Source organism: Scyliorhinus torazame, chromosome 18 (assembly GCF_047496885.1).
Source record: "Scyliorhinus torazame isolate Kashiwa2021f chromosome 18, sScyTor2.1, whole genome shotgun sequence".
Taxonomy (NCBI): Eukaryota; Metazoa; Chordata; class Chondrichthyes; order Carcharhiniformes; family Scyliorhinidae; genus Scyliorhinus; species Scyliorhinus torazame.
In genome coordinates, this window is record NC_092724.1 from 78,426,364 (window position 1) to 78,438,977 (window position 12,614).

At 53.0% G+C, this 12,614-nt stretch overlaps 1 protein-coding gene across 6 annotated transcripts in view; it reads right to left on the minus strand.

The window, feature by feature from the left end:
* The window catches only part of LOC140395325 (ras-related protein Rab-37-like), an 844,903-nt gene that overhangs the window by 369,022 nt on the left and 463,267 nt on the right, over nt 1–12,614 (minus strand). For 2 of the 6 annotated variants that reach the window (XM_072482953.1, XM_072482950.1), the window contains exon 2: nt 5,737–5,847. The exons of the other annotated variants lie outside the window; for them this stretch is intronic. In XM_072482953.1, the coding sequence (XP_072339054.1) occupies nt 5,737–5,847 (111 nt within the window). The remainder of the gene's footprint in view (nt 1–5,736; nt 5,848–12,614) is intronic. 6 annotated transcript variants of the gene reach the window in all.

Sequence of the window (12,614 nt, forward strand, 5' to 3'; positions counted from 1 at the left end):
GCAGGCCATACACATAGTCGTGGAACTTGTCCAGTCCAGTTAACAAGCCCAGGCATTCTTTTTCGATTTGCGCGTAGCGCTGTTCGGTAGGGGTCATGGCTCGTGAGGCATACGCAACCGGGGCCCATGATGACGTGCTGTCTTTTTGCAGGAGTACCGCTCCAATACCAGATTGGCTGGCGTCTGTTGAGATCTTTGTAGGGCGAGTCGCGTCAAAGAAGGCCAGCACTGGTGCCGTGACCAGTTTGTGCTTGAGCTCCTCCCATTCCCGCTGATGCGACTGGTGCCAGTTGAATTCCGTCGATTTTTTTACGAGATGGCGCATGTTTGTTGTATGAGAAGCCAGGTTGGGAATGAACTTCCCAAGGAAGTTGACCATGCGCAGGAATCTTAAGACAGCCTTCTTGTCAGCCGGTCGTGGCATGGCTGTGATGGCGCTAACCTTGTCTGCATCGGGACGGACCCCGGACCTTGAGATGTGGTCCCCGAGGAATTTCAGCTCCGTCTGGCCGAAAGCACACTTCGCACGGTTGAGACGCAGGCCATTTTGCCGTATGCGGGTGAAGACACGTCGAAGACGATGCATGTGTTCCTGCGGAGTGGTGGACCAAATGATGATATCGTCCACATATACACGTACCCCTTCGATGCCTTCCATCATCTGCTCCATAATGCGGTGGAATACTTCAGATGCCGAAATGATGCCGAATGGCATCCGGTTGTAGCAGAATCTGCCAAAAGGGGTGTTGAATGTGCATAGTCTTCGGCTGGCCGGGTCCAGTTTGATCTGCCAGAATCCTTTGGACGCATCCAATTTAGTGAATATGTTGGCTCGCGCCATCTCGCTGGTGAGGTCTTCTCGTTTCGGGATGGGATAGTGTTCCCGCATGATGTTGTTGTTCAGATCTTTTGGATCTATACATATACGGAGCTCGCCAGAGGGCTTCTTTACACAGACCATGGAGCTGACCCATGGCGTGGGCTCCGTGACCTTGGATAGGACCCCTTGGTCCTGAAGAATCTGCAGTTGTGCCTTGAGGCGGTCTTTGAGAGGCGCAGGAACCCTGCGAGGTGCGTGAACGACAGGGATGGCGTCCGGTCTGAGTCGAATCTTGTACGTGTGTGGCAATGTCCCCATGCCTTCAAAAACCTCCTGGTTGTGAGCGAGGAGGGAATGGAGATTCGCGTGGAACTCAGCATCCGGGAAGTCGGATATCTCATCTGGAGAGAGAGACATGATGCGCTGTACCAGGTGAAGGACCTTACACGCTTGTGCGCCCAGTAACGAGTCCTTTGATGAGCCCACAACTTCGAAGGGGAGTGTGGCCGTGTACCTCTTGTGAGTCACCTGTAGCTGGCAAGATCCTACGGACGGGATAACGTTCCCGTTATAGTCAACCATCTTAAGCCGGGATGGTGTGATGGGTGGTTTGACCTTCATGGCCTGGACTGCAGAGTAAGCAATTAGGTTGGCGGATGCGCCGGTGTCCAGACGGAAGGCGACGCGCGATCGGTTGACCGTCAGGGTGGCACACCACTCATCGTCTGGATTGATGGCATTGACCTTGTTGACATCAATGACGGCAACTCGGAAGTCATCCTGGTCATCTGCATCACTTAACTGGAAGTCGTGATGCGTGGGCTGGACGGTCCTGACTCGTGTGCGAGGTTGTCGAGGATGCGCCGGATCCATGGGTTGAGCCGCACGACAGCGGGCTGCGTAGTGGCCTATCATGGCACATCTGTTGCACTGTCGGTATTTTGCAGGACATTGCCCTTTTAAGTGTAGACCTCCACAATTGCTGCACGTCATGACGTCACGACGTTCGTTGCGCCACTGCGCATGCGCAGTGCGATCTTGCGGTGGGCGCGCCTGCGCAGTGCGTCCCTCGTTGTGGCCGTTATTTTTGGCGCGCACCTGCGCGGGAGACCGCGAAAAGCGCGGGAAGCGGCCGCTGTCGTCCGGGCCGTGGGGCGGGAAGAAATCGACGGCCTGGATGCGTTCAACGTCGTGGGCGGCCTGGCTTGCCGATTCGACGGCTGGGGACCCCCTCCGTGCCAACTCGGACGCCTGAAATCGGGCAAAACGGCAGGTAGCATTTTCATGGAGGACACAGGCTTCCACAGCAGACGCTAAGGTGAGGCTCTTTATTTTAAGAAGCTGCTGGCGTAGGCCACTAGAGGCAACGCCAAAAACAATCTGGTCCCTGATCATGGACTCTGTAGTGGTGCCGTAACCGCAGGACTGCGCTAGAATCCGGAGGTGCGTCAAAAAGGGTTGAAAAAGCTCCTCCTTACCTTGCAGGCGTTGCTGAAAGATGTATCTTTCGAAAGTTTCGTTTACTTCAGTTTGAAAGTGCTGGTCCATTTTGAGGATGACCGTGTCATATTTGGCCTGGTTTTCGCCTTCCTCGAACACCAGTGAATTAAAGACATCGTTTGGGTGGGGGCCTGCGTAGAAGAGGAGCATTGCAATCTTCGAATCATCCGAGGCATTCTGTTTTTCGGTGGCACGGATGTACAGGTCAAATCGCTGCCTGTAGAGCTTCCAGTTGGTGCCTAGGTTCCCCGTGACTTGCATCGGCTGCAGTTTGCCGGTGTGGTCCATGTCCAGAATGGCAGGTTGGTAGGCAGGTATCGATCCACTCCTGTACCATGTGGTGTTGGGTGTTCTGACACACAGAAGAGCCAACACAGTTGCATATGGTACAACGCTTCTTTATTTAAACTCACTATTTACAACTTGGTCTTTGCACTCTGCACGTGGGGGGCTCCCTGCTTGTGGTGTTTCAACAGCTCTTTCTTGTTTCCTTCTCCCCAGACCTACTGACCTCCAGGTGTCGTGCTCGTGCTTTTTATGTGGTTGGTGTTCTTGTCTGTGATTGGTTGTGGTGTTGTGTACTCTGATTTGCCTGTTAGTGTGTCCATCATGATGTGTGTGTTTGAATATCATGACAGTGTCCTCACAGTCAGCTTCACAGAGGAGTGGTCTGGGAATTGTGTCCTCACAGTCAACATCACAGAGGAGTGGTCTGGGAATGGTGTCCTCACAGTCAGCTTCACAGAGGAGTGGTCTGGGAATGGTGTCCTCACAGTCAACATCACAGAGGAGTGGTCTGGGAATGGTGTCCTCACCGTCAGTGTCACAGAGGAGTGGTCTGGGAATGGTGTCCTCACAGTCAGCTTCACAGAGGAGTGGTCTGGGAATGGTGTCCTCACCGTCAGTGTCACAGAGGAGTGGTCTGGGAATTGTGTCCTCACAGTCAGCATCACAGAGGAGTGGTCTGGGAATTGTGTCCTCACAGTCAGCGTCACAGAGGAGTGGTCTGGGAATGGTGTCCTCACAGTCAGTGTCACAGAGGAGTGGTCTGGGAATGGTGTCCTCACAGTCAGCTTCACAGAGGAGTGGACTCGGAATGGTGTCCTCACAGTCAGTGTCACAGAGGAGTGGTCTGGGAATGGTGTCCTCACAGTCAGTGTCACAGAGGAGTGGTCTGGGAATGGTGTCCTCACAGTCAGCTTCACAGAGGAGTGGACTCGGAATGGTGTCCTCACAGTCAGTGTCACAGAGGAGTGGTCTGGGAATTGTGTCCTCACAATCAGCTTCACAGAGGAGTGGTCTGGGAATGGTGTCCTCACAATCAACATCACAGAGGAGTGGTCTGGGAATGGTGTCCTCACAGTCAGCTTCACAGAGGAGTGGTCTGGGAATGGTGTCCTCACAGTCAGCTTCACAGAGGAGTGGTCTGGGAATGGTGTCCTCACCGTCAGTGTCACAGAGAAGTGGTCTGGGAATGGTGTCCTCACAGTCAACATCACAGAGGAGTGGTCTGGGAATGGTGTCCTCACAGTCAGCTTCACAGAGGAGTGGTCTGGGAATGGTGTCCTCACAGTCACAGCTTGGCCACAGAAGAAGCAGCGTTGGCCGGCGGTGAAAACGGGCCGTCTAGCGGCGCAGGCCTGCGGGGTTTGCGGGAAAGTCTGGGGGCCTGCCGCGACGGGGTACCACGCAGCCCAGGGGGGCGCCGTGCGCCTGGGAGCGGAGGCCAGTGCGTTTTTGTACGCAACGTCCATGGACCCTGCCAGGGCCCGTGCCTCAGTGAGGCCCAGCGTGTCCATTTCAAGGAGTCTTCAAGGGGGAAGACATACCTGACACACAAGCGTCCCGAATTAAAAGTTCCGTGTGCTCATTCCCCGTGACTGCTGGGCAGCCACAGTTCCGGCCCAGCACTAGTAGAGACCGATAGAAGTCTTCCAGTGTTTCTTCAGGGCTCTGCCTTCTAGTTGCCAACAGGTGACGGGCGTAGACCTGGTTCAGAGGACGGATGTAATGTCCTTCTAGCAGCTCGATAGCTGCAGCATAATTCTCCGCCTCCTCGATCAGAGGGTAGATTGCAGGGCTGACTCGGGAGTGTAGAAGGTGCATCTTCTGCCTTTCCGTGGGGGTGTCGGCGGTCGTGTCGGCGAAGCTCTTAAAACACGCCAGCCAGTGCTTGAAGATAGCAGCGGAGTTGTCTGCGTGGGGACTGAGCTGAAGGCATTCCGGCTTGATGCGGAGGTCCATCCTTTCAGAAGTAATAGCTGATTAAATTGATGCACAATCAATTACTCGAGAGACAAGGAGAGTCATACTAATCGGCTTTAATCAGCTAGACTGGGCAGCACGGTAACATTGTGGATAGCACAATTGCTTCACAGCTCCAGGATCCCAGGTTCGATTTCGGCTTGGGTCACTGGCTGTGCGGAGTCTGCACATCCTCCCTGTGTGTGCGTGGGTTTCCTCCGGGTGCTCCGGTTTCCTCCCACAGTCCAAAGATGTGCAAGTTAGGTGGATTGGCCATGATAAATTGCCCTTAGTGTTGGGTGGGGTTGCTGGGTTATGGGGATAGGGTGGCGGTGTTGACCTTGGGTAGGTTGCTCTTTCCAAGAGCCGGTGCGGACTCGATGGGCCGAATGGCCTCCTTCTGCACTGTAAATTCTATGATAGACTGTACCCAGCAGCTTCAATACAGAAAGTGAAGGCTGCTGGGACGGCATTGGTTCTTGTACCCCGCCTCTCAGGGCAGAACTATGTACGTTGGGCAATGGTAGACGCCTAGGTCTAGCCAATGGGCATCCACCTCTCAGGTACTGCAATACCTGGTATTACCACAGTAATGTTGCCGGATTGTGTAGGAATTTTGACTAAAGCAAATTAAACAGATCTTGAGCAGCTCTTAAGCACCATGCCGGTAGCCACACTGGTGAGAACTTCCACACTACCAACACATCACTTCCTGTGTAAAGGTCATGGCAATATATACATGTATACACATTGTACCGATAAATCCCTTGATAATTAGCAGCCTGGGTGCTCAAAGCTAAAAAAGAATCTTCAAGAGGTGTCTGTGGTCTCAGAGTCTTCAACAATGGATTCTGCATTCAGCCCTTTAAGCCAATGTGCTTGTTCTCATATTGGGTTTAAAGAGCCCTTTTTGCAGCTGGGCAGTCAGCATCAGACCCCTCTTGTTGGCATGATAAAGCAGGGAGATTTTGAGGGAAATTTCATTTGAACCCCCCCATTGACCTTACTTCCATACAAGGCCCTCAGGCACTGCACACAACTTCTTCAAGATATCAAACCTACTCGAGTCCAACGTCCCTTCAGTAATTAGGGAGCTATATGGAAAGCCTCTGTGGAAATGTTTTAAAGTGCAAATCCGATAAATAAATAAAAAGCTGTGAACAGCATCTCACCCGGAAGTCTATCCCGACTGTGGCGATGAAGTTCCCTGCTAAAAAGGCTCGGTCTTTGAACTGGACCAGGAAGCAGGTCTTTCCCACACCAGAATCTCCAATTAACATAACCTACAGTGTGTGCAAATTCTTATTAGAACCTTCCTTATACAAGGGAGTGTGGCAACAGTACAAAATGGTTATTCAACAGGTTAGTTCAACAGAAGAGATCCAGCAAAGTCTTGGGAGATGATCCTCTAGAATCCCTACAGTACAAAAGAAGGCAATTCGGCCCATCGAAACTGCAACTGACCTTCCAAAGCAGCACCATACATGGGCCCACTCTCCCACACTATCCCCATAACCCCACCTAACCATTGGACATGGAGGGGCAATTTAGCATGGGCAATCTACCTAACTGGACTGTTGAAGGAAACTGGAGTTCTCGGAGGAAACAAGGAGAACGTGCAAACTCTACACAGTCACCCCAAGGCCGGAATCAAACCCAGGTCCCTGGTGCTGTGAGGCAGCAGTGCTAACCATTGTGCCACACTGCCACCCATGGTACTACCCAGTGCCAGTGTTAGTATCCAAGGAGACAGCACTCTGTGTCACACAGCAATCCCAAAAGGGAAGCACGGTGACGTAATCTGGAAATTACTTGGAGTTGTCTTTAAATGGGGCTTTATTTTGCACTTGCGGTTAAGTTAAGGAAATTCCTGGCCATATTCTTCTGAGGTACATTTAAATGTCAGCTTTGGCTATGGGGTATCACACCCATGTCAGGATGCAGTGGGTTCAAAACCAACATCAGGGGCAAAATTCTCCCCCAACGGCACGATGTCCGCCGACTGGCGCCAAAAACAGCGCCAATCAGACGGGCATCGCGCCGGCCCAAAGGTGCGGAATGCTCCGCATCTTTGGGGGCCGAGCCCCAACATTGAGGGGCTAGGCCGACGCCGGAGGGATTTCCGCCCCGTCCAGCTGGCGGAAATGGCGTTTGGTGTCCCGCCAGCTGGCGCGGAAATGCGGCGCATGCGCGGGAGCGTCAGCGGCCGCCGACAGTTTCCCGCGCATGCGCAGTGGGGAGAGTCTCTTCCGCCTCCGCCATGGTGGAGGCCGTGGCGGAGGCGGAAGGGAAAGAGTGCCCTCACGGCACAGGTCCGCCCGCGGATCGGTGGGCCCCGATCGCGGGCCAGGCCACTGTGTGGGCACCCCCTGGGGTCAGATCGCCCCGCGCCCCCCCCCAGGACCCCGGAGCCCGCTCACGCCGCCTGGTCCCGCCGGTAAATACCAGCTTTGATTTACGCCGGCGGGACAGGCAATTTCTGGGCGGGTCTTCGGCCCATCCGGGCCGGAGAATTGAGCGGAGGGTCGCGCCAACCGGCGCGGCCCGATTCCCGCCCCCGCCCAATCTCCGGTACTGGAGACTTCGGCGGGGGCGGGATTCACGGCGGCCAACGGCCATTCTCCGACCCGGCGGGGGGTCGGAGAATGACGCCCCAGAGTCTTGAGCACATGAACTCAGGTGACACTTCTGGGCACTACCATGGGAATGCTGCAGTCCTGGAAGTGCTGTTTTTCAGATAAGACATTAAGCTGAGGGTTAAATCCCCCACAGTATGATTGGACAAAGAACAGGACAGTTTTCTCCTGGCCCATAGTGAACCCTAAGCCAACAAATTATCTTGCCAATCATCACATTTGTTTCTGGGATTTTGCTGTGCAATTTTTCTACACTGGAGAAGTGACTGGAAATATTTAGTTGGTCTTAAGAGTATGAAAAGAGCTTAATATATGCAAACTTGTTTCTTCTTTATGTGTATGTTAATTTGGGAATAACAGATGATTGTCATTATAATTTCCTGTCCATTATTGCGAACTCTGAGCTTTCCTGTGGCATAAGAGACAGGTTCAGTCAACAACGAAGCAGAACAGGCCCTTTCAGACTAATCCAGGGATTTCTGTAAGCCCCCTCCCACCCCCAGATGCAACCCTCCCACCCTCCCTATCTCTATAACCCCAACCTCAGTCCAACCCTCCAACCCTCTCTATCTTTGTAACCACAACCACAGTGCAACCTTCCAACCCGCCCCCATCGCTGTAAACCCAACACCAGTGCAGCCCTCCAATGCCCCCATCTCCGTAACCCTAACTCCAGTGTAACTTCCAAGTCTCCCGATCTCAGTAACCTCACAAGTGCAGTCCTCCAATCCCCCCACATCTGTAACTCCACCCCCAGTGCAGCCTTCAACCCGCACCCAACTCTGTAACCCAAACACCAGTGTAACTTCCAACTCTCACGATCTCTGTAACCCCAGCCACGTGCAGCCCCACACTGCCACCTTAAATACCCCCACAACACTGTCACCCTAAATACCCTCACACTGACACCGTAAATACCCCCACACTGCCACCCTAAATATCGCCCACACTGACACCGTAAATACCCCCACACTCCCACTCCAAATACCCCATACATTGCCACCCTAAATATCCTCAAATTGCCACCATATATGTCCCCCACATTGCTACCCTAAATATTCCCACATTGCCACCCTAAATATCCCCACATTGCCACCCTAAATACCCCCCACATTGCCACCCTAAATATCCCCCACACAGCCATCCTAAATACCCTACACTGCCTTCTAAATATCCCCCACATTACCATCCTAAATATCCCCCACATTGCCAACCTAAATATGCCCACACATAGCACCCTAAATATACCACCACACAGCCACCCTAAATATACCCACAAAGCCACACTAAATACCCTACACTGCCTCCCAAATATCCACACACATTGCCAAGGTAAATATTTCCCCACAACGCCACCCTAAATTACCCCACATACTGCCACCCTAAATATCCCAACATACTGCCACCCTAAATATCACCCCACACTGCCACCCTAAATATCACCCCACACTGCCACCCTAAATATCCCCCCACACTGCCACACTAAATATCCCCCCACACTGCCACCCTAAATATCCCCACATACTGCCACCCTAAATATCGCCACATAATGCCACCCTAAATATCACCCCACACTGCCACCCTAGATATCCCCACACATTGCCACCCTAAATATCCCCCCACACTGGCACAATAAATTTACCCCCACACTGCCACCCTAACTATCCCCCCACACTGCCACACTAAATATCCCCCCACACTGCCACCCGAAATATCCCCACACTGCCACCCTAAATATCCCCCCACAATGCCACCCTAAATAACCCCACACACTGCCACCCTAAATATCACCACACACTGCCACCCCAAATATCCCCACACACTGCCACCCTAAATATCCCCAAACTGCCACCCTAAATTTCCCACCACACTGCCACCCTAAATATCCCCACACAGCCACCCTAAATATCGCCACATTGCGACCCTAAATATCCCCACACTGCCACCCTAAATTTCCCCCCACACTGCTACCCAAAATATCCCCACACTGCCACCCAAAATATCCCCACACTGCCACCATAAATAACCCCCCACATTGCTACACTGAATATCCCCACACTGCCACCCTAAATATCCCCACACATTCCCACCCTAAATAACCCCACATACTGCCACCCTAAATATCCCTCACACAGCCACACTGAATATCCCCTCACAATGCCACACTGAATATCCCCTCACACAGTGCCACCCTAAATATCCCTCCACTGCCACCCTAAATATCCCCGCACACTGCCACGCAAAATATCCCCCCACTGCCACCCTAAATTTCCCCCCACACTGCTACCCAAAATATCCCCACACAGACACCCTAAATATCCCCCCACACTGCCACCCGCAATATGCCCCCACAATGCCACCCTAAATAACCCCACACACTGCCACCCTAAATATCGCCACACACTGCCAACCTAAATATCCCCCCACACTGCCACTCTAAATATCCCCCCACACTGCCACGCTAAATATCCCCCCACTGCCACCCTAAATTTCCCCCCACACTGCTACCCAAAATATCCCCACAGAGACACCCTAAATATCCCCCCACACTGCCACCCGCAATATCCCAACACAATGCCACCCTAAATATCCCTCCACAATGCCACCCTAAATAACCCCACACACTGCCACCCTAAATATCCCCACACACTGCCACCCTAAATATCCCCACACACTGCCACCCTAAATATCCCCAAACTGCCACCCTAAATATCCCCCCCAAGCAGCCACCCTAAATATCCCCCCACACTGCCATCCTAAATATCCCCCCCACACTGCCACCATAAATATCCCCACACACTGCCTCCCTAAATATCCCCCCACACAGCCACCCTAAATATCCCCCCACACTGCCACCCTAAATAACCCCACACACTGCCACCCTAAATATCCCCACACACTGCCACCCTAAATATCCCCACACACTGCCACCCTAAATATCGCCCACACAGCCACACTGAATATCCCCACACACTGTCACCCTAAATAACCCCCCACACTGCCACCCTAAATATCCCCCCACACTGCCACCCTAAATATCCCCCCACACTGCCACCCAAAATATCCCCCCACACAGCCACCCTAAATATCCCCCCCACACTGCCACCCTAAATAACCCCCCACACTGCCACCCAAAATAACCCCCCACACTGCCACCCTAAATATTCCCACACACTGCCACCCTAAATATCCCCCCACACAGCCACCCTAAATATCCCCCCCACACTGCCACCCTAAATAACCCCCCACACTGCCACCCTAAATAACCCCCCACACTGCCACCCTAAATATCCCCCCACACTGCCACCCTAAATATCCCCCCACACTGCCACCCTAAATATCCCCCCACACAGCCACCCTAAATATCCCCCCCACACTGCCACCCTAAATAACCCCCCACACTGCCACCCTAAATAACCCCCCACACAGCCACCCTAAATATCACCACACACTGCCACCCTAAGTGACCCCACACTGCCACCCTAAATATCCCCACACATTCCCACCCTAAATATCCCCACATACTGCCACTCTAAATATCCCTCACACAGCCACACTGAATATCCACTCACAATGCCACACTGAATATCCCCTCACACACTGCCACCCTAAATATCCCTCCACTGCCACCCTAAATAACCCCGCACACTGCCACGCAAAATATCCCCCCACTGCCACCCTAAATTTCCCCCCACACTGCTACCCAAAATATCCGCACACAGACACCCTAAATATCCCCCCACAATGCCACCCTAAATATCCCCCAACAATGCCACCCTAAATAACCCCACACACTGCCACCCTAAATATCCCCACACACTGCCACCCTAAATATCCCCCCACTGCCACCCTAAATTTCCCCCCACACTGCTACCCAAAATATCGCCACAGAGACACCCTAAATATCCCCCCACACTGCCACCCTCAATATCCCCCCACACTGCCTCCCTAAATATCCCCCCACACAGCCACCCTAAATATCCCCCCACACTGCCACCCTAAATTTCCCCCCACTGCCACCCTAAATAACCCCTCACACTGCCACCCTAAATATCCCCACACACTGCCACCCTAAATATCCCCACACACTGACACCCTAAATATCGCCCACACAGCCACACTGAATATCCCCACACACTGTCACCCTAAATAACCGCCCACACTGCCACCCTAAATATCCCCCCACACTGCCACCCTAAATATCCCCCCACACTGCCACCCAAAATATCCCCCCACACAGCCACGCAAAATATCCCCCCACTGCCACCCTAAATTTCCCCCCACACTGCTACCCAAAATATCCCCACACAGACACCCTAAATATCCCCCCACACTGCCACCCGCAATATGCCCCCACAATGCCACCCTAAATATCCCCCCACAAAGCCACCCTAAATAACCCCACACACTGCCACCCTAAATATCCCCCCACACTGCCACCCTAAATAACCCCCCACACTGCCACCCTAAATATCCCCCCACACTGCCACCCTAAATATCCCCCCACACTGCCACCCAAAATATCCCCCCACACAGCCACCCTAAATATCCCCCCCACACTGCCACCCTAAATAATCCCCCACACTGCCACCCAAAATAACCCCCCACACTGCCACCCTAAATATTCCCACACACTGCCACCCTAAATATCCCCCCACACAGCCACCCTAAATAACCCCCCACACTGCCACCCTAAATAACCCCCCACACTGCCACCCTAAATAACCCCCCACACTGCCACCCTAAATATCCCCCCACACAGCCACCCTAAATATCCCCCCCACACTGCCACCCTAAATAACCCCCACACTGCCACCCAAAATATCCCCCCACACAGCCACCCTAAATATTCCCACACACTGCCACCCTAATAATCCCCACACTGCCACCCTAAATATCCCCACACTGCCACCCTAAATATCCCCACACACTGCCACCCTAAGTGACCCCACACTGCCACCCTAAATATCCCCACACATTCCCACCCTAAATATCCCCACATACTGCCACCCTAAATATCCCTCACACAGCCACACTGAATATCCCCTCAGAATGCCACACTGAATATCCCCTCACACAGTGCCACCCTAAATATCCCTCCACTGCCACCCTAAATATCCCCGCACACTGCCACGCAAAATATCCCCCCACTGGCACCCTAAATTTCCCCCCACACTGCTACCCAAAATATCCGCACACAGACACCCTAAATATCCCCCCACAATGCCACCCTAAATATCCCCCCACAATGCCACCCTAAATAACCCCACACACTGCCACCCTAAATATCCCCACACACTGCCACCCTAAATATCCCCCACACTGCCACCCTAAATTTCCCCCCACACTGCCACGCTAAATATCCCCCCACTGCCACCCTAAATTTCCCCCCACACTGCTACCCAAAATATCGC